This window comes from Podarcis muralis, chromosome 14 (genome assembly GCF_964188315.1).
Source record: "Podarcis muralis chromosome 14, rPodMur119.hap1.1, whole genome shotgun sequence".
Taxonomy (NCBI): domain Eukaryota; kingdom Metazoa; phylum Chordata; class Lepidosauria; order Squamata; family Lacertidae; genus Podarcis; species Podarcis muralis.
Window position 1 is genome coordinate 42,144,624 of NC_135668.1, and position 27,755 is coordinate 42,172,378.

General features: G+C 45.6%; 2 protein-coding genes and 1 long non-coding RNA gene across 8 annotated transcripts in view; all 3 read left to right on the forward strand.

Annotated features, from left to right (window-relative positions):
- ACSM5 (acyl-CoA synthetase medium chain family member 5) overlaps positions 1 to 7,748 on the forward strand; it is a 27,558-nt gene extending 19,810 nt beyond the window's left edge. The window contains exons 10-14 of one of the 3 annotated variants that reach the window (XM_028706227.2): positions 339 to 440; positions 1,502 to 1,629; positions 1,705 to 1,804; positions 2,523 to 2,642; positions 5,134 to 7,748. In XM_028706227.2, coding sequence (XP_028562060.2) covers positions 339 to 440; positions 1,502 to 1,629; positions 1,705 to 1,804; positions 2,523 to 2,642; positions 5,134 to 5,220 — 537 coding nt within the window. In that variant the 3' untranslated portion in view covers positions 5,221 to 7,748. Of the gene's footprint in view, positions 1 to 338; positions 441 to 1,501; positions 1,630 to 1,704; positions 1,805 to 2,522; positions 3,055 to 5,133 lie in introns of those variants that run through there. The other 2 variants (XM_077918524.1, XM_077918526.1) reach the window with 2 other exon arrangements.
- Positions 7,749 to 8,484: 736 nt separating this feature from the next.
- On the forward strand, positions 8,485 to 10,234 carry LOC144325484 (uncharacterized). The gene is made up of 2 exons (XR_013390653.1): positions 8,485 to 9,797; positions 10,075 to 10,234. It is a non-coding gene; the product is annotated as an uncharacterized LOC144325484 (long non-coding RNA).
- A 1,781-nt stretch (positions 10,235 to 12,015) lies between these two features.
- LOC114584642 (acyl-coenzyme A synthetase ACSM4, mitochondrial-like) overlaps positions 12,016 to 27,755 on the forward strand; it is a 21,597-nt gene continuing 5,857 nt past the window's right edge. Inside the window, exons 1-12 of one of the 4 annotated variants that reach the window (XM_077918527.1) lie at positions 12,016 to 12,294; positions 13,153 to 13,192; positions 15,852 to 16,121; positions 17,509 to 17,719; positions 19,483 to 19,690; positions 20,539 to 20,682; positions 21,518 to 21,674; positions 22,503 to 22,582; positions 23,678 to 23,801; positions 25,195 to 25,275; positions 26,298 to 26,399; positions 27,623 to 27,750. In XM_077918527.1, coding sequence (XP_077774653.1) covers positions 15,921 to 16,121; positions 17,509 to 17,719; positions 19,483 to 19,690; positions 20,539 to 20,682; positions 21,518 to 21,674; positions 22,503 to 22,582; positions 23,678 to 23,801; positions 25,195 to 25,275; positions 26,298 to 26,399; positions 27,623 to 27,750 — 1,436 coding nt within the window. In that variant the 5' untranslated portion in view covers positions 12,016 to 12,294; positions 13,153 to 13,192; positions 15,852 to 15,920. Of the gene's footprint in view, positions 12,295 to 13,152; positions 13,193 to 15,238; positions 16,122 to 17,508; positions 17,720 to 19,482; positions 19,691 to 20,538; positions 20,683 to 21,517; positions 21,675 to 22,502; positions 22,583 to 23,677; positions 23,802 to 25,194; positions 25,276 to 26,297; positions 26,400 to 27,622; positions 27,751 to 27,755 lie in introns of those variants that run through there. The other 3 variants (XM_028706667.2, XM_077918528.1, XM_028706669.2) reach the window with 3 other exon arrangements.

Below are 27,755 nucleotides of genomic sequence, written 5' to 3' on the forward strand. Positions count from 1 at the left end.
TGAACACACACACACACACACACACACACACACACACACACACTCTGCATGCTTTATATATATACCATAGAACTTAATGGTTTGATTACTAAGTCAATCCTCACTTGCATAGTTCAGTTCTCTATGTTCCTACTCTTTCCCATTTCTTGGAGTGTAACAGAAACCTGAGAACAAGCTTTATCTATGTTTATTTATTCCATAGAACCTAATGGGTGCCACAGGGATATGCATATGAATTTTAAATCAAGGCCAGTCAATTGAAATAATATGTGCATTTTGGGAAGCTTCCTTCTGTTGTTTATTTGTTTGTTTGTTTGTTTGTTTGTTTGTTTCTACAGACTGTAGATGATGAAGGCAATGTTCAACCTCCTGGAAAAGAAGGGTACATTGCGATCAGGATCAAACCCAAGCGACCATTTTGTCTTTTCTCAGGGTACTTAGTAAGTATTATTTGAGGTGACGAAGTGGGCAAACTAAGGAAGGAGAAGAAAATCAACACATAAGACTCTTGCTACACTTTCCTGTGTAACTTCTTAAGCCAGGGGGAGGCAAAGCTGTACCCTCCAGATATTGTAGGTCTTTGACACCCATCAGCCTCAACCAGCCTGGCCAGATGTGAGCTATAATTCAGCAACATCTGAAAGGCATCATGTTGCCTGCCCCTGCTCTAATGAATGAGTTGTATTTTGGGTTTTTATGTTCATTTTTGTGTAGCGTTTTCTAATAAATAATAATAATAATTTGATTTGGTGTTCCTCAGCAGGTCTGGTGAAAATGTTCAGCAACAGCTTCACTTGCTCTGGGTTTGCATTTGTAACAGGGTTTGGTTGTGGTAAGGGATGGGGGAAGGGATTTGATCCCATTCACATGTAAAGATGAACCTTCTTCATTTGCACTTCTCAAAACAATACCCAAACTGAAACACAGCCATCCTTTGGAATTTGCACTTTTCTGAATTTTGCAATGTCGTGGAATGTGTACCCAAAAAAGGGCATATACCAGGGTAAACTGCATAAAATGCATACGTTGGTGGAAATAACTTATCTAGCTGTGTTATATTAAGGGAAATGGCTTTGCAGGACCTCGGTGCAACAGCCCTTTCCCCATTTGTGAATCTCAACAACTGGTATTCACAGTCATACTCCCTCCGATGGTGGAGATGGAAAATAGCCATCATGACTAGAATCCGTTCATAACTTCATCATCCATGAATTTGTCTAATCCTCTTTTCAAACCATCCACTCTCCCTTTGCATGGTGGTTTGGTTTAGGGGCTGGTGGAGAGTATGAGAAAATAGAGGCAACAGAGAAGAAGAGGTAGGACTCACTCAGATAGGGCAGAGGAAGTGACAACATCTGGTCCAAGGACCCTCCAAGATCTGGAGCTGGCCCTGTAATCAACCCAAGAACCCGTCGCCTTGCTATTTTATCTTGAGGCACCATTACCAAAAGGGACAGATCAGCAGTCATTGGTTGACATGTTGTCTGGTTGTTGTTGCCAGGATAACCCTGAGAAAACAGCAGCTAGTGAACGTGGCGATTTTTATATCACTGGAGACAGAGCGATTAAAGATGAAGAAGGTTATTTCTTTTTTGTCGGAAGATCAGACGATTTGATTAATTCGGCTGGGTAGGTTTGGTTCAGTTGGCTTTTTCATTTGCTCTGCAACAAAAGGCACGGGACTGACCTCCTTCTCTTTCTTAGGTACCGTATCGGCCCATTTGAAGTGGAGAGTGCCTTGATAGAGCACCCAGCTGTGGTGGAATCGGCTGTGGTCAGCAGCCCAGATCCCTTGAGAGGAGAGGTAACAGAGATTCAGGCAGCCAACACATTCTGAAACACACGATACTCAGGGGGCAAAAGCCACATGCAGTTTGCTTGCTTGGGGAAAGCATAATAAATCTTGAAACATGACAGCGGCACTGGCAGTACTGCATTTCAGGGATGCTTCTGAGTCGAGGAACTATGAAAATGTTCTCAGTGAGCAAACTCACCTTAGCTCAGCTGGGTACAAATGGAAAGTCGGGGGGGGGGGGGACAGCCCAGTGCATGATCTTACCAGGACCACAATGGGGTCTAAATATCTCCCTTTCCCTAGAGATGCTGCCAACCTCCATGAATCCCTAAATCCTGGTCTTCCCTCCCCCCCAAACAGTTATATTTGCTATGCTCTGGCTATGGCCAACACAAAATTAATTTATGAATCTATCTTGGCCTGTAGTTCTCCAAGTGAGAATCCTTCTGTAGATAAAATGGCGCAATCCATGCTCAAGAGTTGGGGCAACAGCAGGCTCAGGGGAACCCCCCAAATTTGCAATATGTAGAGGGGAATTTCCTAAGTGGGGTGAAACTACATGAGAACAGAGCATGCTTAGTGGATGTGAAATGCTGATTGACTGCAGGGAGACGAGGGGAAGGGGGAATAGAATGGAGTGTCTTTTGCTACACCAAGCACTTAATCACACTGAAACCTACTTTTTTCTCTCTGAGTCATTAAAGCACATACAATTGGCATCCTACAGGTGGTGAAAGCCTTTGTCGTCTTGTCACCTGCCTTTTTATCACATGACCCAGAAGAATTGATCAAGGAGCTCCAGGATCATGTGAAAAAGGTGACTGCTCCTTACAAGTATCCTAGAAAGGCAAGTATCTTCCCAGGACCTAACCAGGAAATGACAGTGTGTGTTGAGAAGTCAGACTTTGGGAAATCAAGAAGTTGTCTTTCACTTTCCTATTGGACTGATGTGATATGTGCCCTAGTGGCTTGGTGCTGACCTGGGAGACTTTTCCCTACTCATGGCCCTAGGTACAGGAAGACACCAGTGATTTCACTGGTTCTATGTAAGTGATGCACTATGTAAGTGCATGCTCTAGTTATCTCCCGCTTGGACTACTGCAATGCGCTCTAACTTGGGGCTACCTTTGATGGTGAACTGGAAACTACAACTAATCCAGAATGCGGCAACTAGACTGGTGACTTGGGGCGGCCGCCAAGACCATATAACACCAGTCCTGAAAGACCTACATTGGCTCCCAGTATGTTTCCAAGCACAATTCAAAGTGTTGGTGCTGACCTTTAAAGCCCTAAACGGCCTCAGTCCAGTATACCTGAAGGAGCGTCTCCACCCCCATCATTCTGCCTGGACACTGAGATCCAGCACCGAGGGCCTTCTGGCGGTTCCCTCATTGCGAGAAGCAAAGCTACAGGGAAGTAGGCAGAGGGCCTTCTCGGTAGTGGCACCCGCCCTGTGGAACGCCCTCCCATCAGATGTCGAGGAAATAAACAACTATCTGACTTTTAGAAGACACCTGAAAGCAACGCTGTTTAGGGAAGTTTTAAACGTATGATGTTTTATCGTGTTTTTAATATTCTGTTGGGAGCCACCCAAAGTGGCTGCAGAAACCCAGCCAGATGGGCGGGGTATAAATTTATTATTATTATTATTATTAATTTTATTTTGTGTAGGAAGAGAGGAAGTGGCCTTATCCCAAGTCAGACCAACATTCCATCTATCTATCTTCTCCCGATTCCTGCAGCCCCTGTTAACTCTGCTGGCTCAGCTCTCCCCTGAGTCCTGCAAATCACAAAAGCAGGTTCCAGCAAAAATCACAATGCGTGGAAAACTATGAAACCAGCCAATAGCTCTCTCCTTAGTTCAGACATTATGATATATCAGCATATCATGATGTTTAAAGGTAAAGGTAAAGGTACCCCTGCCCGTACGGGTCAGTCGTGTCCGACTCTAGGGTTGTGCGCCCATCTCACTTAAGAGGCCAGGGGCCAGCGCTGTCCGGAGACACTTTCGGGTCACGTGGCCAGCGTGACGAAGCTGCTCTGGCGAGCCAGCACCAGCGCAGCACATGGAAACGCCGTTTACCTTCCCGCTATAAAGCGGTACCTATTTATCTACTTGCACTTAAGAGTGCTTTCGAACTGCTAGGTGGGCAGGAGCTGGGACCAAACGACGGGAGCTCACCCTGCCGCGGGGATTCGAACCGCCGACCATGCGATCGGCAAGTCCTAGGCGCTGAGGTTTTACCCACAGCGCCATCCGCGTCCCGTATCGTGATGTTTAGCTGATGATATATTGTGATGTTGAAAACCAGATATTGCCCAGGCCTGTCCATGGGTACTAGTCATGGTGGCGGGATCCTCCTTCCTTGAGCTTGAGTAGCAGCAAGCATCTGAGTTACTAGTTGCAAGGTAACAGAGTGATTACGCTCCTGTTCTGCTTGTAGGCTTTCCAGAAGCACCTGGCTGGCCACCGTGAGAAAGAAGAGTCTGAACTGCATTGGCTTTCAGTCTGATCCACTGGGGCCCTTAGATCTTCAGAGGCCCTTCTCCAGGTTCCTCATCTGAGGAAGGCTTGGAGGGTAGTGACAAGGGAAAGGGCCTTGTCAGTTGTGACTATTCAACTGGCTATTCAACAAAGGAGCCAGTGTGGTATAGTGGTTAAGAGCGGTAGACTCGTAATCTGGAGAACTGGGTTCGCGTCTCTGCTCCTCCACATGCAGCTGCTGGGTGACCTTGGGCTAGTCACACTTCTCTGAAGTCTCTCAGTCCCACTCACCTCACAGAGTGTTTGTTGTGTGGGAGGAAGGGAAAGGAGAATGTTAGCCGCTTTGAGACTTCTTAGGGTAGTGATATAGCGGGATATCAAATCCAAACTCTTCTTCTTCTTCATCATCATCATCATCATCATCATCTGTGGAATGCTGTCTCCAGCAATGTCCATCTGGTGCTTTCACTGACATATTTTCAGCGTCAGGTCAAGCCTTTCCTTTTTCCAGCCAGGCCTTGGGATAACTGTGATGCTACCCTTTACTTCCCAGTGTGCTACCAAAGCTTCCTCCAGCTGTTACAAGAGTTGTTCTGCTAGCTTTGTAAGGTATCATATATTTATATTAATTTTTGTGTGCCTGTTAAGTTGCTTGGAGGCCTTCAAGTAACGAACAAGTCTAATGAATAATAACAATGACCGTAGACTGGAGACGTTTTCAGGGGGCAGATATTGTTGTTGGCTGGAAGAAGCCATTAACTTGACACTTCCACTCACATGAAAAACACTAAACTCTTGTGAGCCATGGTAACGTGACTGCGATAAATGACGTCAATGTCTTTTACTTTGCTAGGTTGAGTTTGTCCAAGAGCTACCAAAGACAGCTGCAGGGAAAATGCGAAGGAACGTTTTGCGGAAAAGAGAGTGGGGGACTGTCTAGTTTTGGAAGGGCATTTGCATATGCAGAATCGTCCTGCAATCAGCTGTTCGCTCTGACGACGGAGAGTTTCCCCATCTTGTCTTCATACCCTAATCTATTGCTAAGTTCTGATATCTCAAGCAAAGGGATTCAAGCTGTCCAGCAACAATAACTATACTTTCTCCTAAGTTTGCTTCTCTTCATATGAATATCTCAACATTCCACCATTCTTCTTGGCTTTACCTTTTCGGCATGACTTTCTGTGCCAAAATACCAGCATGTTTTCTCAGCAGGCCAACTGTTCTGAAAAGGCACGAGCCTTAAAATGAGCAGAGTGTCACTTCACAACTATTCACAGCATGGACCCATGAAAAAGATGGGCAAATTGCCATGTGAAACTCCCATGATTTTCCAGGATGATGGGCTGCAAATTGATTTTTTTTCTAGACCCAAATAACACGGAAATGAGCCTGAAATTTACACTACATTCCATTCCTTTAGTTCTCCAGAACTGCCTTTCTACATCTTGTGAGAACTCAAATATAATGGGCAAAAATAACAGCTAGGGGAACGTCAGGAGAATGGAATTAATTGCAGTGAGAATGCAGCCTTTGTTGCCAAAGTGAAACTGCAATACATCGGGAATTCTTCACTGTTACATGTTTGCACGGCGAGTTCCCGCCCCCCACCAGGGAAATAAAGACACACGACACCAGAATTAAGGTTAAATGGGCGAATTAGGCCACAACTTTATTGATTTCAGGAATGAGAGGCATTGGCTTAGGCATTGGTCCTATCGACTATCTGGCTCCAGCCCGTTTGCTGAAGACCGGGAAGGGTTAACACCATAAAGGGGGAGTCCTGCTGAGGCACGTCAACTTGCTGGCCGGCTGGCAAAAGAGGGTGAGCACTGGCCGTGCCGGCCCTAAATAGGGCAGGCCACGCCCCCCCAGCCACACGATTGGCTGGCTGGGCGGACGACGTGGCCGGGATTCCCCTGCTCTCGCAGGGGCTGCGACCCAGCCCCCGCGCACGTGGGGTGGGCGTGAAGCCCGCAACCCCACCTCCTTGGCCAGGTCCGGAAGTGGCTTTATTGTTATTATTTCCTGTGGCCCTTCAGATGAAGTTGGTGGATTCCATCTCCCATCCATCACAAGACAGCATGGCTAATGGTTAGAAATGATGGGAGTTGTAGTCCAGCAACATCTGGAGAGACCCAGCTATGTAGAATGCAATGGATGTGTAGTTTGCTACAGCTTGCAGTTATTCAGCTCATTCTAGGGAAGGGCAAATTTGTTGATTCTGGTTTCTAGTTTTTCTAATCTTAAATCGGTTTCTAGATTAGCTTGTCTTAGTCTGCGCAAAAATTCCTGCCGGCATTTCTCCTCATAGATGCATTTTTGTATGCAACGCTACCTAATTTATAGATTTTTGCAAACAATTTCCCATAACAAAATTTTCAGTATTATTTTCATGTGCACACTTCTAGGTGCATCTATGTACAAATTCTTTGGTTGGAAAACTTCATTGCAAAATTCAGTAAAATGTGGGTTTTAAAGGAGAGCTGCACCCCCCCATGTATTGGTTTGGGAAGTGCAAATCTGGTAAGTTTTTATTAAAATATGAACTGAACAAATCTCTATCCCATCCCCAAGTCATCCATATATTTCCCTTCCTTTGTGTTGCTGATGAGCATGGTTGCACATGGTTGTAAAGCAAGATGAGCTCCGCAACCCCAGAGTCGTCTGTGACTGGACTTAACTGTCAGTGGTCCTTTGGTAAAGGACCCCTGGATGGTTAAGTCCACCCATTTCAGGCTGAGGGAGCAGGCGTTTGTCCACAGACAGCTTTCAGGGTCATGTGGCCAGCAGGACTAAACCGCTTCTGGCGCAACGGGACACCGTGATGGAAACCAGAGCACACGGAAATGCCGTTTACCTTCCATTCACAGCAGTACTTATTTATCTACTCGCACTGGCATACATTCGAACTGCTAGGTTGGCAGGAGCTGGGACAGAGCAACAGGAGCTCACCCCGTCATGGGGATTCAAACCGCCGACCTTCCAATCAGCAAGCCCAAGAGGCTCAGTGGTTTAGACCACAGCGCCACCTGATCCCTTAACACTCATCTAATCAACATACAACTGGCCCATCCCTTTGTGACATCTCAATAATTTAACCAAGTGCAGCCAGAGGAGACAAGACACCCCTGTATGCCTAAGTCCATGTTGACATCAGAGCAAATCTGTCGCTGTTGCAAAATACTCTTGCAAAATGCCATAGGCTGTGATCCGCCTCATCGTATATACATATATTGAAGAACATTAGTTCTTTGCACTGTTTTGCAGAAACACTTGGGTCAGAAACGCCACATAGCCTGTGTATATTTCCCTTGCATTCTACCCAACCATAATTTTATAAGACATTAATGTACACGAAACTTTTATGTTGCGCTGCCCACTGTGCAACAAATTTCAGAGCTGACCTTTGCATTTCTTCAAAGGAAAGAGTTTTCTGATTGTGGCAAATAAATAATCGCTGGAAATAAAGGTGTTTTCACTCTTTTTTGGGGGGGAGAAATATTTATTAAAGTTTACACAATACAATAAAAGAAACAAACTAATAAAGAAACAAAAGAATGAAGGAAGGAAGGAAGGAAGGAAGGAAGGAAGGAAGGAAGGAAGGAAGGAAGAAAGGAAGGAACAGAAAAAGAAACTATAAAATCCTCCCTCAACACTACCATATTTTTCGCCCTATAGGATGCACCGGCCCAGAGGACGCACCTAGATTTGGGGGGGGGGGGAATAAAGGGGAAAAAATTATTTTCCCCCCCAGGCGCAGGGCTGGGGTGGGGGAAGCTCGGGCTTCCCCTGACGCCAGCCCCCAGAACAGGACCCAGAGCGATGCCGAAGCTGCGTGCAGCTTTGGCATCGCTCTGGGAGCTTGTGGGGCTGGAGGCGGGGAAAGCGGAGCTTCCCCCAGCCCCCAGAACAGGACCCAGAGCCATGCCAAAGCTGCGCCTCCTGTTGTCCCCCAAGTTTGCGGGGCTGGTGACGGGGAGGAGCAGGCTTCTCCCCCCCACCAGCCTTCTAACCAAGTCGGGGGGCAGCGGGAAAGGCACGCTGCACCTCCCGCTGTCCCCCGAGTTTGCGGGGCTGGCGACGGAGAGAGCAGGCTTCTCCCCCCCGCCAGCCTTCTAACCAAGTCGGGGGACAGCGGGAAAGGTGCGCTGCGCCTCCCTGCTGTCCCCCGAGCTTGTGGGGCTGGCGGTGCGGCTCTCCTGAAGCCTGGAGAGCGAGAGGGGTCGGTGTGCACCGACCCCTCTCGCTCTCCAGGCTTCAGCGAAAGCCTGCATTCGCCCCATAGGACGCACACACATTTCCCCTTCATTTTTGGAGAGGAAAAAGTGTGTCCTATAGGGCGAAAAATACGGTATATCTTAAATTTCATCCCCTACAAAGAAAGGGGTTTTCTCATTCCTTACACACATGTGAAATATGTGAAAGAACGCTTCCTCCCCTATTGACCAACCCAGGAATTAAGATCATCAAAGGAGGTCTTCCTGGTGGTGCCATCACTCTCAGAGGTTCAAAGTGGTTCGTTAGTTAGAGGGCCTTCTCAGTGATGGCACCAAGAATATGAAACTACCTCCGCACAAAGATAAATGTGGCACCAGCTCTTTACAGGTCTCAATAGTTGCTGAAGACAGAGCTCTTTAACCTGGCCTTCAAAAACTGAAGAGATTATTTCAGTGTCCTCCCTGTAATATGTTCTATGGGTTATTGATTTTGGAGTTGTGTTTTGGGGGGGAGGGGATTATGGTTAACAGTAGCTAGTTTCTACTGTTTTGCTTGTGTTTTTATATGCAGTAATCTGCCTGTAACCTTCTTTTGAAGGCATTATTCTAAGGTGTCAAAAAACAACAAAATAAATTTAATAAATACCCAGAGTGGGCACACATACACAGGTGCGTAAACCATTTTCTGAAATGGTGCAGGAGAGCAATCCCAAAGCCATTTTGACTCCCTTAAATGACCCCAAATATTTCTCTGCTGTAGAAGGACGTATCTGGGGAAGAATAACTTTCCAAATAGTTATTTTTCACTTGTAAATCCTGTAAATAAATAAACTGCTTGGAATGGAACCTTTGCAAATCTGGTTTGGCAAGTATCTGTTAAGCAGGAGATGTAAAATGGAGATGTAATATGGGCAATGCTTCTTTGAAACACATATTTTTAACAATGTCCCACACTAAGTTTTGGGAGAAAGTGTTGCATTGTATAAATAACACGTTACGGAGGAATTTAAGATTTTCAAATGTGAACATTCTTTTGAACTATATACCTATTGTATGGAAAGTGAAAACGGAACAGTGAAAACGGATTCTACGTGCCATAATGGTGGCTAAGAAATTGATATTGATGAACTGGAGGAATAGAGATATGATTCCCCTTAATCAATGGCTTGACAATATGACAGCATTAACAACATATGAACAGACTGCATATAGACACAGACTTTCTTTGGATGGATATAATGATATATGGAATGACTTTACACAAAATATATTAAGTTATTGATAAATATATTTGTACTAGGCCAGTGGCGTAGCATGGGTTGTCAGCACCCGGGGCAAGGCAAGTAATTTGCGCCCCCTAACCCGTGGATTTTAGCACTCGAGCCTGGCACCCCCCCCCTCCACAGTGGGCAGCAACCCGGCGGCTCAGATCGGATTTCCACAGCCAGCACTGCAGTGAGAGAGAGTGAGTGAGCCAGGTAGGGGCAGAGAGCTGCGAGTGTGAGTGCGCCCCCCCCAGATGTTGCACCCAGTGCGGCCGGCCCCCATGCACCCCCCACGCTACGCCACTGTACTAGGCTAATAAGACTATACACATCTGTATACAACATACGGAAATGTAATTGAGCGTCTTTCTTTTATTTCTATTTTCATTCATGTTTTTCTTTTTTCTTATTCTTTTTCATCACTCTTTTTATAAGCGAAATTCTTCTAATAAAATACCAATTTAAAAAAGCAGAGCAGACTGTCAATAGAGCATCTTCTGTGTATCAGTAGGTACAAATTTGTGAACGGGAATCAGGAACTAAGGGTTGCCATATTTCAAAAGGTAAAAAGTAGGACACTCCGAAATTTGCTGTGCTTTTTGAGACAAACCTCGAACCCCCCCAAAAAAGATTTCTCTATTGACTTGCCTACGCCACCACCTCTCGGAAATTCCTCCCTGATGTCAATTCCACCTTTGAAGTCCCAGTAATGTCCAGTTCTATGGCAGCTCTAATTTACCTTTTCAAAAGGATGACCCAGACTGGTCAAGATAGGGCAATCAGCAAACGTTATCAGATATCTTCACAGATGTGAGACAAGCTACACTCTCAAATTTATGTTGTAGACCACCTCTTTCTGTGACACGTGTATGATGCTTTTGGGGTGTCCTTGGCTAAGGAGCTGGGCAGTTTGTAAAGTCTTTAAAAGGTTTTGCACACTTTTGTTCTGGGTCCTCACCTCCTGGGCGGGGTGGATTCTGTTGCAATAGAATAATAAAGATCTGCCTTGCTTTCACTGGATCCTACCTTAGCTCATTCTTCTCTGACCGATAACAACCTTGGGGGACTCTGAATCCCTTAATGTAAAAGCCCTCCCCCCCCTTAATTTCCCTATTTTCTGGTAACAAAGAGCAGGCAAATGATCCATTTTACCTTTTCCCCAATATCTCTGTACTCATTGTATCCTTGTTATGTGGAAGGCAGAATAACTAATCATTCTCTGCTGTGGTTTCAGGAGGATTTTCAGACTCACTTCAAATGTTAAGCTGATTAGACCACAAATACTCATGCTTTGGATGTTCCTAAATTTCAAACGGCTGAAAATTCAGAGCAGGCATTTAGGTTTGCAGTGAAAACACCTAGCCATCCAGAAATGAAAATAATATAGGTAGTACAGTGGTACCTTGGCTTACAACTATACAGTGGTACCTCGGGTTAAGAACTTAATTCGTTCTGGAGGTCCGTTCCTAACCTGAAACTGTTCTTAACCTGAGGTACCACTTTAGCTAATGGGGCCTCCCGCTGCCACCGCGCCACCGGAGCAGGATTTCTGTTCTCATCCTGAAGCAAAGTTCTTAATCCAAGGTACTGTTTCTGGGTTAGTGGAGTCTGTAACCTGAAGCGCCTGTAACCTAAAGCGTCTATAACCCGAGGTACCACTGTAATCCGTTCCGGAGGTCCGTTTGTAAACCAAAACAGGTTGTAACCCAAGGCCCCCCAATTTTTTTTGTTTGTAACCCCCCCCCCCAAAAGGGGGTTGTAATCCAAAAAAAGGTTGCAAACTGGGACACGCACTTCTGGGTTTGACGTGTTTGTAATCCAAAACATATGCAAACCAAGGTACCACCATATAATAATAGTTTGCAGCTGAGTGCTCAATGTGCTTCACAGCCAGTTAGTGCAGATGATACCCAATTAGAATTGTAGCATTAGAAGGGACCCTGAAGATCATCTGATCCCACCCCCTGCAATGCAAGAATATGCAGCTGTTCCCCATACAGGGATCGAACCTGCAAGCTGGGCATTGTCAGCACCACACTCTAACCAACTGAGCTATCCAAGCTGATGGACCAATGGTCTGATTCACTATGTTGTTGCTCTGAACACAGAACTCAGAGATTTCTTTAAAGCCCTTGAACACAGAGAGATAGGAGGATCTTTGGGGTCACTCTAGGAATGCATTGGGTGGGGGAGAGAATGTTAAGAAATCCGTATGCAGATGTAAATGTTTACCCTGTTGCTCTCATTCCCTCCTCAAGTTGTTGCCTGAGAAGGGTCAAAGTACCATCATATTTTACGGATTATGTCAATTATTAGAGGACACTGGCATCCAAAACTTGGCCACACACCTTTTTGCTGTGGAAGTGCATGCCAAGGCAATTCAAGACCCTCAGTGCGTATGATGTTCTCCAAGCAATAGCTGCCACAACTGCTTTGAAGACAGAGGTGCCCTGAAAAGCGACGGAGCCCCGTGAAGAAGCCCTTTCTCCTAAAAACCTTTTGTTCCACTTCCTGAACTACCAGAACTCTCAGGTTAGTGCTCTGTCCAGATGGGCCTAAATCCCCGACTCCATTTGAACAGCAAAAATGGCACTGAAAAACTGCATTTTATCCAGCAGATGTTGGATGAGCATTTCTCTTTCTTCCTCTTCATTTATGGCATGGGTGGTAAAGTCCTCCATACGTTCTTAGACTACAACCCCCTATAACCCTAGCTAACTTGGTCAATGGTCAGGGATAATGGGAGTTGTTGTTCAGCAACATCGGGCGGGGGGCAAAGATTCCCCTCTCTTGGTATATTGGGTGGGATCAGGAATTACTCTTCCAGGATGGACCCCATCCCAATTATTCTGCTCTGCACAGGACCATCTATTAATATGTGGCTGTGGGTGCAGAAGAGATATTTGAGCCCATATTTTCCCCCTCTGGCAGTGTGGTGTAGAGGTTCAAGTGCCAGACTAGGATCTGGAAGGTCAGGGTTAAATCCCTGCTCATCCATGAAGCTTATTCAATGTCATAAAAACATAAGCAAGAGAATATATATATATATATATATATATATATATATATATATATATATATATATTTGCTTTCGTAGATTTTCACGGGTACAGGAATGCAGGTTTTGGTGTCCTCGGGTATCTTCCCGTGTAAAAGTTGGGGTGTCTAGGCGACGTCGCCTAGACACCCCAACTTTTACACGGGAAGATACCCGAGGACACCAAAACCTGCATATATATATATATATATATATATATATATATATATATATATATATAAAACACTGGGCAACAATTTTTTACTTTTTGAATGTTGTCTAGATTTCTACAACTGATTTAGGGTATTTTTGCACTGCTGAATCAGGAAATGGCATCCGTTTCTCTCCATCAGGTCAGGTTTTCTGTAAACTGAATGGTGGGCATTGATAAAGGTAAGTACACGTAAATTGCATGTTGCTTCACCATTTTTCAAACTTCAGGGCTTGAACTTCTGTTTCTTGGAACTCCTGGAATGCTCAGCAGCACGGAGGTCTCTCTTCAGAGTCCAACAGTAGTCAGCCATCATGACTGCGTCCCAGCGACCCTGATACCTGGTCTCCATCTCTTTCATGTCCTGATGGAATCTCTCCCCCTGCTTGTCACTAATTGAACCCAGGTTCTCAGGAAACCGGTCCATATGTGAAAATAGGTAGTGCATCTTGACGCTCATGTTGCAGCCCAGGTTTCTGAAAGCAGTCAGCATGTTGTTGACAAGTTCTGTGTAGTTTCTGGCCTTATTGTTGCCAAGAAAGTTCTTCACTACCAGAACAAATGCCTTCCACGCTTCCAGTTCCACTTCGTTCATTGAGTTTCCGAACTCTGGATCTCTGATGAGCTGACGGATCTGAGGACCGTCAAAGATGCCAGCTTTCAACTTCTCCATGGTCAGTCCTGGAAAAGCCTGGCACAAGTAAATGAAGCAGTCACCATCCTTGTCCAGAGCCTTGGTGAACTGCTTGATTAAACCGAGCTTGATGTGCAGCGGTGGGAAGAGTATTCTGTCTCTGTCCACCAGAGGGTCGTTGATGATGTTCCTTTCTTTGCAAGGCACCAATTCCTCCCGCACAGGCCAGTCCTTCTTCATGTAATGCTGAGCATGGTCCCTACATGCACAGAAAACATGGGTACTTGGTGAAGCCAGACTGTTGTCCCAACAAAAAGTTCACCATCTTCAGGTCAACACAAATAAACTACTCATGCTGATCATAACCAATTTTCTCCAGCACATACTTCACCACTTCATAGTTCTCCTTCAGTGTACTCGAGTGAGCCAGAGGTATAGAGGCAAACTGGTTGCCGTTGTGTAGCAGAACACATTTCAGTGATCGCTTGCTGCTGTCAATGAACAGTCTCCAATCTTTGGGTTCGTACTGTGGCACTCCAAGCTTGAGCAGAAGCTGCGCAATATCTGCACAGTACACCAAGTCCTTCTCTTCCGAGAAAAAACGGAGGTGCTCTTGATGCCTGTTGCGCAAGAAGCTGATGCGAGCACTGTCAGAGAGGAGGTTTTTTTCCTTCAATCTGGATGCCAACAGTTTGGCAGAGTCCTTTGACAAGCTGAGGTCACAAACTAGATCATTCAACTCCTTTTGGGAAAATGGATGTAGAGCATCATCTTCAAGAACCACTTCTTCTTCATGTCCTTCAACACTGGAGGCATCTTCGTCACTAATGTCAGGAAGTTCTCCGAAGATAGGCACTGGAATTTCATCACAATGAGCCACAGGACGACGTGCTGATTGAAGATCAGGATACTTCGTGGGGCGGCTGCCCCATTAACTTAGTTTTGATCCCCCAACTTTATGCTTTGCTGGACCAATTTATGGAAGATTTTGAGGTTTTATGACTTCAAACTGATCCCTTTTTGACATAATCACCCAGAACTATCGGACCTGAATACTTCTTGTCATTAAAATAATCATTTCCAATCAAAACAATTATTTGACAAGGCATTTTACCCCCACCAACTTCTTCTAAAATGCTCCACACAAGCGTACATGTGAACAAAAACGTAAAAAAAGACATGTGGCCATAGCTCAAAAACTTGACCTGATTGAGCAAAACCAATGTGATTTTTGGATTCAGTGCATCAGATTCATCCTAAATCAGCTGAAATAACGCAGACAACAAATTTGTTGTTGACCAGTGTAATGTATTTGCATTGTTGTAATATGATATACACGGGACACGGGTGGCACTGTGGTCTAAACCACCGAGCCTAGGGCTTGCCGATCAGAAGGTCGACGGTTCAAATCCCCATGCCGGGGTGAGCTCCCATTCCTCAGTCCCTGCTCCTGCCAACCTAACAGTTCGAAAGCACGACAAAGTGCAAGTAGATAAATAGGTACCACTCCGGTGGGAAAGTAAACAGCGTTTCTGTGCGCTGCTCTGGTTCGCCAGAAGGGGCTTAGTCATGCTGGCCACATGACCTGGAAGCTGTCGGTGGACAAACACGGGCTCCCTCGGCCTATAGAGCAAGATGAGCGCCGCAACCCCAGAGTCGTCCGCGACTGGTCCTAAGGATCAGGGGTCCCTTTACCTTTACCCCTTAATATACAAATACACACACAAACTTCTGTAAATATATGTGTGTGTGTGAATAGTTCTGTTACCAACACACTTACATTGTCAATTCAATAAAAAAGAGTGGAAGGAAATAACAACAACAGAAATTGTGGGATGAACAAATTGTTTAATGGGAAGATGTCTAAACAAATCAGGATGTGTGCTCATTATCATATAACCTCTCCAACACATCAGAACAAATGCTAATGGCTGGGCATAGTATCACCTCTCTGTAAGCTTTGTCCAAACAAATTAGGATGACTGCTTGATAAACAGGTCAGTACTGGAGCAGCTCAGTAAATCCAGATCTCACTGATTCACACCCTTGCCTTAGGCAAGTACTGTATCTTTCCTTCCATCAATGCAAGGTCTGCAACAGGAGAGCAATTGTTCTAATCTGCCATAAAAGGCTGTTGTAAAGATGACGATGGCTGCCATTATTTGGAATTGTATTTATTCTTCTGTGCTGTGCTTTTTTTCTTGTAGATTGGTGACCCAAAGGAGTATATTAATTTTTTTAGTGCTAATGTCATTGCAAGGTTTAATTCTTCCAGCATGAAAACTTTACTGAAGTCACAGATTCTCAGATCGTTCTGGATACTTCGACTGCATCACCGATGGTTCCACAGGCACAACAGGTTCCTCGGCTCTCCCATTTTTGCTCAGTATGAAGCTCAAAGCCAAGGAGAGCAGCAGCTACCTGAGTATTTTAACTTTGCAAGTGATGTTTTAGATAAATGGTCACAGATCGAGAAGGTAGAATTTACTTTCCTTCTACAGATGAAGTGGCTCCTTCTAAATTAATATCTGATTGTGTCCTTTTTAAAAGCAGTTAACGTGTGTGTGTGTGTGTGTGTGTGTGTGTGTGTGTGTGTGTGTATTTCTAGAAAAATACACACACACACATATGATGCTTTGATGCCAACTTACTTCTAAAATACAAGCACCTCCAAACCATGAGAGATCTGTGGTAGCGTTTCAAGCACATACAACAAAATTTAGGTTTGCACAACTAAAGTGGATTAAAACGCTCTATCATCCCAGCACAACAAATCCACTTTTAAAAAGAATTGAACCTTTTACGGTTAAGAAAATTACGGAGGAATGCATTAAAAAGTGAGGAGTGAGCAAATAATTAATGGGCAGATGTATAAACACCCCACAGACAAATCAGGTATAATGCTCTTTGGTGTAGAAACCCACTCCCACCAGATTGCAATAGACGTTGAGTAAAGACCAGATACAATCTAGCCTCCACATAAGCTTTATGTAAGCAAATAAGGATGAAGGCGGCAGCTAGACTGGTGACTGGGAGTGGCCACCGACACCATATAACACCAGTCCTGAAAGATCTTCATAGGCTCCCAGTACGTTTCTGAGCACAATTCAAAGTGTTGGTGCTGACCCTAAACGGCCTCAGTCCTGTATACCTGAAGGAGCGTCTCCACCCCCATCGTTCAGCCCAAACACTGAGGTCCAGCTCCAAGGGCCTTCCGTGGTTTCCTCGCTGCAAGAAGTGAGGTTGCAGGGAACCAGGCAGAGGGCCTTCTTGGTAGTGGCGCCTGCCCTGTGGAACACCCTCCCAGCAGATGTCAAGGCAATAAACTTCTATTTTACTTTTAAAAGACACCTGAAGGAGGCCCTGTTTAGGGAAGCTTTTAATGTCTGACGCTGTATTGTTTTTGATATTTGGTTGGAAGCCGCCCAGAGTGGCTGGGGAGACCCAGTCAGATGGGCAGGGTATAAATAATAAATTATTTTATTATTATTATTATTATTATTATTATTATTATTATTATTATTATTACAGGCTGCCTGGAGGAGCCCAGTAATAAGTTTCATCCACACACCCTCCAAGCCTGATCTGGAATTGACGTGGTCATCACATACGCCTCAACTGTCCCACTTAAATCAGGACATCCCATTTTGGGGGGCTTTGCTAGTGCCTGAGAACACGGCACCCTAAAACACACGAGAGCACGGTACCTAAAAACACGAGAGATCACAGTGCCCAGAAACACACATTTCAAATAAACACGGTCAGCCCTCAGGCTGAAAAAAGGACCCCCGCCCCTGCTAAATCAGGTCTATAAACAAAACAAGCTTTTCCTTTTCTTTTAACACATCTGCATTTATTTTGCAGGAAGGAAAAAGACCTTCTAACCCAGCACTATGGTGGATAAATGGAAGAGGGGGTGAAGTAAGGTGGAGCTTTGAGGAGTTGGGAGTCCTGTCCAGGAGAGTGGCCAATATACTCTCCAACCAATGTGGGCTATGCAAAGGAGACAGAGTTTTGGTTATCCTGCCCCGAATCCCGGAATGGTGGTTGGTGACCGTGGCTTGCATAAGGACAGGTCAATAAAAACAGCCGAACGTAATACAGCAGGGATGGTGAACCTGTGACTCTTCTGGTGTGGTTAGACTCCAAATCCCATCAGCCTCAGCCAGCATGGCCAATGTTCAGGGAACAAGATGGGACCTGGAGTCTTGCAGCCACAGAACCAGGAGGCCACTAGTTCCCCATCCTTGAAATACAGCCTTTCTTGGAACTGTCTTGAACTACAACTTCCATCATCCCCCGCCCAAAACTTCCAATGGTCAAGGATGATGGGAGTTGTAGTGCAAGACATCAGGAAGGCATCATGTTGGGGGGGGGGGACAGCTCTTGGTGGCGACCCACAAGTTGGAACAATAAAGCAAGTGTGGGCAATTTCTGGCCCTCCAGATGTTACTAAACTACAACTTCCACCCGCCCTAGCAAGAAGGCTCAATGGCCAGGCATGATTGGGGTTGTAGTTTAGTAACATCTGGTAGGCCAATGGTTCCCCCACACCTGCCATAAAATGGTGGTCAGGAGACTCCATGCCATGGGCCAGATTAGACCCACCAGGCAGAGGCGTAGGAAGGTCAGGTGATACCTGGTGCGGAACATTTCTTGTCACACACCCCACCCCACATTGATTTTTATTTTATTTTTTGCCTGCAAAAATGGTTTTATGTCATTTCATATTTTCTTACAAAGGAATGTGGATTCTGAGCCTCTGATAACAAGTAGGCGACTATGGGCAGATACTTAAACCTACGGGATGGGTTGTGTTTTGGCTTGTGTTATTTTATTTATATTTATTGTTTATTTATTTAATAAAATTTATTTTTAAAAACCTGCAAAGTGGTTTACCAAAAAACAAAACAAAATAAAACACCACAGCGGTAAAATCAAGAAAAATTAACAATCCTACTTTAAAACATACAAAAGCTAAAATATTAAGATTAAAATTACTTCAACTCCCTAAGCATCTAGGTAAGTAAAGGTAAAGGTACCCCTGCCCGTATGGGCCAGTCTTGCCAGACTCTGGGGTTGTGCGCCCATCTCACTTAAGAGGCCGGGGGCCAGCGCTGTCCGGAGACACTTCCGGGTCACGTGGCCAGTGTGACAAAGCTGCTCTGGCGAGCCAGCGCAGCACACGGAAACGCCGTTTACCTTCCCGCCAGTAAGCGGTCCCTATTTATCTACTTGCACCCGGGGGTGCTTTCGAACTGCTAGGTTGGCAGGCGCTGGGACTGAGCAACGGGAGCGCACCCCGCCGCGGGGATTCGAACCGCTGACCTTTCGATCGGCAAGCCCTAGGTGCTGAGGCTTTTACCCACAGCGCCAACCGCGTCCCTAAGCATCTAGGTATGCTTGCCTAAAGAAGAATGCTTTCAGCAGGTGCCCAAAAAGAGTCTAGCAAAGGCACGTGCTTTGTTGAAATTTCAGCCTTCACGACATAGGAAAACGGCCAAGTAAACAGCTATTTTTGTGGAGGAGGGTCAAGATATTAACTGATATGCATGAAATTTCATCTGTAACTATATAATACCTAGTGTAGTAAGGTAGGACTTTTGGAGCAGGCTTTTTTTTTAAAGGTTTTTTATGAACTGCCCTAGTAGGGCAGTAATTGTTCCTTGATAATTTGTCACCCCCTCCATGATGGCACATAGGGAGGCCCTCCCCCTGCCCCCCCTTCCTACACCCCTGCCACCAGGCCTCTCCAATTGGCCCAGAAGCATTTGAGTCTCCAAAACTCCTACAACACAGATCCACCTGTCCTTAAAAAGAACATTGCTCTTCTTGTAGGAGTCATCCTTATGCCTGGAATATCCCAGTTAACAGCAAAAGACATTCAGCACAGACTAGAGGCATCGAAGGCCAAGTGTATCATCACCACAGACGCTGTGGCCCCTGCAGTGGATTCCATTGCAGGCAGCTGCAACTTCCTGCAAACCAAACTGGTGGTATCTGAAGGCCCGAGGGATGGGTGGCTGAATTTCAAAGAACTCTGCAAGTGAGTATCCCTCATTGTGCTTCATCCAACAACACAGGGGTGGAGAACCTTCAGGGCCAGGGGACCAAATGCAGCCCTCCAAGCCTCTCTGGTTAGCCCTTGAGACTTTCCTCAGGCCATAGCCATTTTCCAGGCATACATTCTCTCAGTGCTTTTTCCCCCTAGAAAAAAAAAAGGTGCTGGTATTCACCATGAAGTTGTTACAGTAAGTGCCACACTTTTTAACAACAAAAAAGAGGTGCATACCCTTGAGTAAAGGTAGAGGGACCCCTGACTATTAGGTCCAGTCGTGACCCACTCTGGGGTTGCGGCGCTCATCTCAGTTTATTGGCCAAGGGAGCCAGCGTACAGCTTCCGGGGCATGTGGCCAGCATGACTAAGCCGCTTCTGGCAAACCAGAGCAGTGCACGGAAATGCTGTTTACCTTCCCGCCGGAGTGGTACCTATTTATCTACTTGCACTTTGACGTGCTTTCAAACTGCTAGGTTGGCAGGAGCAGGGACCGAGCAACGGGAGCTCACCCTGTCGCGAGGATTCGAACCGCCGACCTTCTGATCGGCAGGTCCTTGGCTTTGTGGTTTAACCCACAGCGCCACCCGCGTCCCAATACCCTTGAGTACCCCCTGAAAACAACAGCATGGCTTTCTCTCCTCAGACCACCCCCCTCCCAGGCCCTGCTTTGCAGCCTCCTTGGGTGCTTGTGCCTGGCTGGAATGCATCCCTGAGCTCTGTTAAGGCTTCTTGCGTAGATAGAGGCTAAATTTGGGCATATGATTGCGGGTGGAAAGTGGCCTCTTGCATTTGTGATTGGAGTTACTTTAACTATTGTGGCTTTCTGTGTTACACAGAGAGGCTCCTGACAGCCATGCTTGCGTGAGAACAAAGATCCATGACCCAATGGTCATTTACTTCACCAGTGGAACGACAGGGGCTCCAAAGATGGCTGAGCATTCCCAAGGGAGTCTTGGCTTCCGGCCCATCGCCCACAAAAGGTATCAAATAGAGCCAAAGCAAAAATGCACTGAGAAAAGGTCTTGAGGTTTTCTATTTCTCCTCACCAAAGAAGGTTACTTTGCAACATTTTCTCCACATGTTCTCCACCATTTTGTGAGGCAGTTTCCATTTCCCATAAGCCCCCACTCCACAACTCCCCAGAAATGCATTATGAGGGATACAAAATGGCGGCCAGGCTGCCAACACTGTTGTTGCTGCTGCCAACACTAATACTGAGACCCACCCCTGAGAAACTCATGAAGAACTTCTCTCCCGCTCACCCCCAGCCAATCTTCCCTCAATTTCTCTTGGCCCAAGTTCAGGGTCCAGCATCACAGAGTCAGGCAAGGCAAGGCAGGGCAAAGTCCAGTTTTCAGGAAGACAGAGGAGGGTCAAGCAAGGCAAAGTGAAGTCCAGCTTATGGTGAAGCAAGGCAACTTGGTAAGTTAAAGTGCAGCAAAGTAAGATAGGCATTTGGGAATGCAGAATAGCCTTGTGGAGCACTGAAGGCAGAGACGCATTCATGCAATTCATGTCTCAGACTGCAAACCTAAATGTGAATGCATCAAAACACCAGGCAGAATTACTGGGCGGTACCTGATCAGCATTAATCTAAGGGGAAGGGGCTCCTTAGGGTTTCCAAAATGGGGGCACAGACCCTAGTAGATCAGGGTTGCAAACTCTGAAGGGTACAAAAGTATTTAATAAATAAATAAATAAATAAATAAATAAATAAAACCAAACAGTACAATGCCAGCCACTGAGCATAATCTTCAAGGCCCTTGATGCATGCTTGAATTGCCTGTTGCCATTTTCTTTCCTCTGTTATATCAGATACTGGCTGGATTTGACCCCTGCTGACATTATGTGGTCCACTGCAGATACAGGATGGGTGGTGGCTTCTCTGGGGTCTGTTTTCGAGCCATGGGCTTTGGGTTCCTGCGTCTTCATACACAGCCTGCAGCAAATAGAATCAACAATTATCCTGAATGTAAGATTCTTGCTCCTGTCTCTTCAAACATTTCTACCTGATTTTTCTCTATAGTGGCAGCTAGTCAGTGGCTGGGATTACATTAGAAGTGGAGGAACAGTAATGAGACTGATTGTTTTTTAACATTATTTTTGACTAATTGCTATTGTCTCTGATCCTGTGGAATAGGTTGGGATTTATGCCCACTTAAGGTTAATCAGACCACAATTGCTCTTGTTTTACTTAGGGATGGAGGAGAATGTTTGTCCTGAGGGATTAGAGATAAATTCAAAATAAATTCAGTTTGCATTTCAAGATAAAGCTACCTAATTCACACTTTCTGAAACAGTACGAGAACCGAGACATGAGAGCCTTCTTCAAATATCTGAAGGACTGTCAATGGAAGATGGCGCAGGCTTGTTTTCTGCCACATGCAGCCCTCTCAGTCTGGCCAAACTACAACCCTCGCTAGACTTGCACTGTACTCTCCTTGGGTGTTTTGGTCCGGATAAACTGTGTCCTTGAACTCTGATAATGCTTTTCATTTGGAGACTAGAGAGTGTGTAGAACTAAGCCCTCTGTTCAAGGGTAAAATTAACATTGGTTGCTCTGCCCACTTTCCCCTCAGGCTCCACCCACCATGGGCATGTGGCCCTCAAAAGGTCACCAAGAAGAGAGAGTGACCCTCAGCCTGAAAAAAGTTCCCCACCCCCCTAGTTTAGCACTACTGTGCATCAGCCAATTTGTGAGATGAACCAAGACAGTTAATATAAAACTCAGTTGATCAAGACATTGGGTTGGATCAGATTGTGTTGTTCTTGCACAACCTTTGCCTTTTTTATGTGCTAGACTCTGTCCCGGTTTCCCATCACCACCATCCTGGGTCCTCCAACCTTGTTCCGCATGTTGGCACAGAGCGATCTCACCAGGTACCTTGAATACGATTGTTTCAGAATGGATTTGCTGCATGCGTCCAGACTCAGTGATGTCAGTGATGTTATTGAAGCTCTAGTTTGAAATACAAACCTTAGCATCTTGCCCTACTTGTTTCCAATACCAGACAAATGTTACATTCCAAGAATTACAATTGCAATTTGAGAGGAAGAGAAGAACTTCTACTTCTAATTCTGGTATCTGGAGTGGTAGCAGCAGGAAGGGGTGTGGTTCTTGCTCTTTCCCCTTGGTGGTGCCTTGGGCACTAGGGAGCCTGGGAAATGTGTTTTTCCCAAGGAACCCAATAGCTTCAGTTTAGACCTCCCAGACACTTGTGCCCCTGCCATAACAGCATTCAGGGTGCCAGAGAGAGGGAGGGAGAGGGAGGAAAATCTCACGGCCTGGCACTACCATGGTCACAACTGCCTTTGCTAAGTCAGGTGAACGACAAACGGGAAGTGCAAAGGTTGAGTGATGCAGTTTGGAAGGCTTACACGAATTGGATAAGGTCTCAGTTGTGTTCCTAATGATGTCATCAGGAGCAAAACAGGATTCCAAATGAAGAGTACATCTGTACACCTACTCATGGCTCAGGATGGAGACACACAACTATATTTACTGATGCAGTGATCCTTTTTTCCAGTGGCCTGAAGGTGTGTTGAGACCACATTTCACCATAGTCTTAAATACCATCAAAGCAGTATCTGGCGCACTGGGAAATGTGCTTTTCCTAGGGTGCCCAATAACTTCTGTACAACATGTTCTGGGTACTCAGAAGGGGCTCTCTGGAATGTGCCTATCTAGGCCTGCCCGCTAGATGCCAATGCTTGCACCAGCCACACTCCTGGACAACACATATGTTGGGGTCTATGGGGGTGGGGTGAGCCAGGTGTGCTCTAGAGATACCCCCTTCACCTATTCCGTACCCACAGCCACCAAATTCCTGAATAGAGTTCGTGTTCTTTCCCCATGGAGTGTAACTCCCAACCACCTGCCAGGCCTTGTTGATGACCCCCTCCTTGAACTGTGCGTTTCTAAGATGCTGCATAAAATGTCCTTGGGGGTCTCTTATTTTGTTCACCCACATTCAGTTATAAGTTCATGAGTCTGCAGTACTGCTTAAGTGGAGGGGAACCTCTGAATCCTGAAGTGATGGAGCAGTGGAAGAGCATGACAGGACTGCAGATCTATGATCTCTATGGACAGACAGAAACAGTAGGTGCTCCTGTTTATTCTTATGCTTTCAATGATCTTTTAAGATGGAGATAGGGGACCTCGAACACATGGGCCAAGGTGGACACCAAGCCTCGCTACCTGGCCCTCAGGATTCTCCTCAGGCCACATCCCTCCCCAGCCACACTCCCAAGGTCATGACCTTCACTGACCCCCTGCTTTGCATTCCCATTTAGTGTTTTCATTAGGTAAATAAACAGTTGTCATTGAACTCACATAAAATGCTTCTTCCTTGCCTAAAAGGAGGATTGTGGGTATTATGAGTATCTGTCAGCTTCCCTCACTCCTGCACCTTCAGCTCATGTTCTGGGCCAAGCTGATTGTCTTTAAGCATCATCAGTTTGCTTCCCGAGAAATGGACTAAAAAGAGTAGTGAGGTCTTTTGGGTTCAGGCCCAACTTCTGCACCTACCCTGTTTTCCCGAAAGTAAGACATCCCCCCAAAATAAGACCTACTTCCAGTTTTGCCTCTCGCTGTAATATAAGGCATCCCCTCCCCCAAAAAAGACCTCTCCGATAATAAGACCTCCCCTGAACATAAGGCCTCCCCGGAATATAAGGCCCCCAAAGCTACCGTAAGGCGTCCGACTCCTCTGGACCGTAGCAGCGGGCGCCGCCACGCAGCTCACTGATTGGCCGCAGTACAACCAGAGCTGTTCAGGCAGTGCAAGGTCTCTTTAAATCAGAGAGCCCATGCCGCCGCCAGGATAAGCTGCCGCCTGCCGCTCGCTCTGCCCTGACGGAGTCTGGCTGACTCACAATTAGACAATAAATGTGTACCATATTCTTCTTAATGGAAAAAATAAGACATCCCCTGAAAATAAGACCCAGCGCATCTTTGGGAGCAAAAATTAATATAAGACACTGTTTTATTTTTGGGAAAACAGGGTAGCTCAAACAAAGGCAGTGACACCCCCTGCTATTTATTGAAACCTAGGGCAGATCTACACTCATGATTTATAACGTTAAGGAAGGATTAAGGAACAGTTATCATAACATATTTGGACATACTACGTTTTGCTTGTGACGTTAATAATACTAACGTTATTAAAATGAGACACCCTAGGGCACTGCAGAGCAACCAGGAACCGGGCAATAGGGAAACTGCTTTTTATGAAGGAAACAAGGTAAGGAACATTTTTATTTTAGCAGTATGCCCTGTGACGTTTTAGAACAATATATCTAATAGGTTAGTGTAGACCTGGCCCTAGTCAAACGTTATAAAGCTACAGAAACTTGGGAATATGCCATTTGAAATCCTTGCGAATCACTTCAGTGTAAACATGCAGAAGATCAAGATGCAAAGATATCAAAAGCTGTCGGGGAAATGCCATATAGTCCCTTTCGAAACAATATGACAATCTTCTTTTAAACAGGGTATGATTTGTGCGGTTAAAAAAGGGATGAAAATTAAACCCGGTTCAATGGGAAAGGCATGTGCACCATATCAAGTCGAGGTGAGTGGTTCCTATTTTTCTAGCTCCTATCCATTTTTAAATGACAGCCAGCAAAGGCTGGTCCATTAGGGAAAATGGGGCACTGCACTACCAACGTCGGTCCGCCTTCAGCCAACACTGTCCCCCCGCAGCTGCCTATCTGCCTACTTACAACCAGTCTCAGAGTGGCCCCAGCTGCCAGCTTCCCCCTTCCTCCTTAGTCTCAGTGTTGCCCTTGTAAAACTCAACAGGGAAGAATGTGGAGACAAAACTAGAATTAGTTCACTTTGCCAGTCATTTGGTTCTACCTACTGCTGGCCTCCTTGCTTTCTGCCACACTAATCCCAATGGGCAGATCCTGAAGCTGAGACTCCAATACTTTGGCCACCTCATGAAAAGAGAAGACTCCCTGGAAAAGAACCTGATGTTGGGAAAGGAGAAGGGGATGAAAGAGGACGAGATGCTTGGATAGTGTTCTCAAAGCTACCAGCATGAATTTGACCAAACTGCGGGAGGCAGTGGAAGACAGAAGTGCCTGGCGTGCTCTGGTCCATGGGGTCACGAAGAGTCGGACACGACTAAACAACAACAATCCCAGTGGGCACCAGCTGAAACCACAGAGTACAGCTGCTGTGACACACCAAAATGGAGGATACTTGGTGCTGTGGTCTAAACCACTGAGCCTCTTGGGCTTGCCGATCAGAAGGTCGGCGGTTCAAATTCCCACGACAGAGTAAGCTCCCGTTGCTCTGTCCCAGCTTCTGACAACCTAACAGTTCAAAAGCACACCAGTGCAAGCAGATAAATAGGTACCACTGTGGTGGAAAGGTATATGGCATTTCCATGCACTCTGGCTTCCGTCACGTTGTTCCGTTGCACCAGAAGCGGTTTAGTCCTGCTGGCCACATGACCCGGAAAGCTGTCAGTGGACAAAGACCAGATCCTTTGGCTTGAAAGCTAGATGAGTGCTGCAACCCCATAGTTGCCTTTGATTGATCTTAACCGTCCGGGCGTCCTTTAGCTTTACTTTTCTCTTTTTCTAGGTCATAGATGAAGAAGCAAATGTTCTGCCACCTGGGAAAGAAGGAGAAATAGGCATCAGAGTGAAGCCCCAAAGACCCCTTGGTTTCTTCTCTCGCTATGTAGTAAGAAGCCTTCTGGAGAACTCCACTGATTTTCGTATGGCATATGAAGGGACACCATAATTAGAAAGGCTGGGTGAATCCACAGAGCTTTGTTCCCCCTGGTTCAACTCAGGTTTATTCTGCATTTTCATCACCACCGCCCCAGAATCGGGGGGGAAGTTCCCAAGCGAAATTTGGAAGGAGTTGCAGATTTGTGTCTTTATTTACATATAAAATAATATTCATATACATCCATCCAAATAAAATATCCAAACAGTGGACAGCATGCTTTATATATGTCCGTCTAATATAGAATAAAGGCAATACAAAAGAAACATTAAAGTGACTGGCTCACTTTGAGGAAATTTTAACAAATGCATAGGCCTGTTGGCATCAAAAGATCCTCAACAGCAATTAGCAGTAGGAGAGAAATTAGATTCAGTTTTCATTTGAAGCTGAATTTGTCAAATCTGCCCTTTCCAATATATATACGTCGCTCTCTGTGTGTGAACAGATCTGTCCTTCAAAATTTGCACCCCTCTGAATTTTGTTTGCATTTTTTATTTATTTATTTTTAAATTTGCATACCACCCTTCCTCTGTAGATCTCAGAGTGGCTCACAAAGATAAAAACACAAAGTACACAATAAAAACAAGAACAAAGCAAAACAATAACACCTCTCCCTCCAAGCCCCTCCTACAAGCACATTAAAAAGGATATAGGATACTAGTAATGCTATTTTTTCTAGACAAAGAGGTACCGGAACTCACCATGAACCTTGTTCTCTTAGAATGGCAATGGTGCCCACCTGAGAGGTGCCGGAACTGAGTTCCAGTGAGTTCCAGCTGGAAAAATAGCCCCAAATGTTAGTTGCCCACAAGCCTGGCCGGAGATATGCTATGCAGTTTGCCAACCAACCAATATTACATAAATGCATATATTAGGGGACACTGTGCATGAAAACGAACATATTGATGAAACACATAAAAAGGCATTGTGTTTGGCTTAACCACCATTCATCTTCTCATTGAACTCTGTGAGGGGAATAGGGAATAGGGACCTCCTAACCTTCTGTCAGCACCCTTAACAAACCAGAGTTCTCAGTCAGTGTAGAGACAATACTGAACCAAATGGACCAATGTTCTGACTCCAGGTGAAGCAACTTCTGATGCTCCTATAACTCTGCAGTCCTGGGGCAAAATGTCCCTGTGGTTAATTGCCCCTTTCTGAACTGTTTCCATTAGGATAACCCAGAGAAAACAGCTGCAACAGTACGAGGGGATTTTTACCTTACTGGGGACAGAGGACTGATGGATAAAGATGGATACTTTTGGTTTATCGGGAGAGCTGACGATGTCATCAATTCTTCAGGGTTGG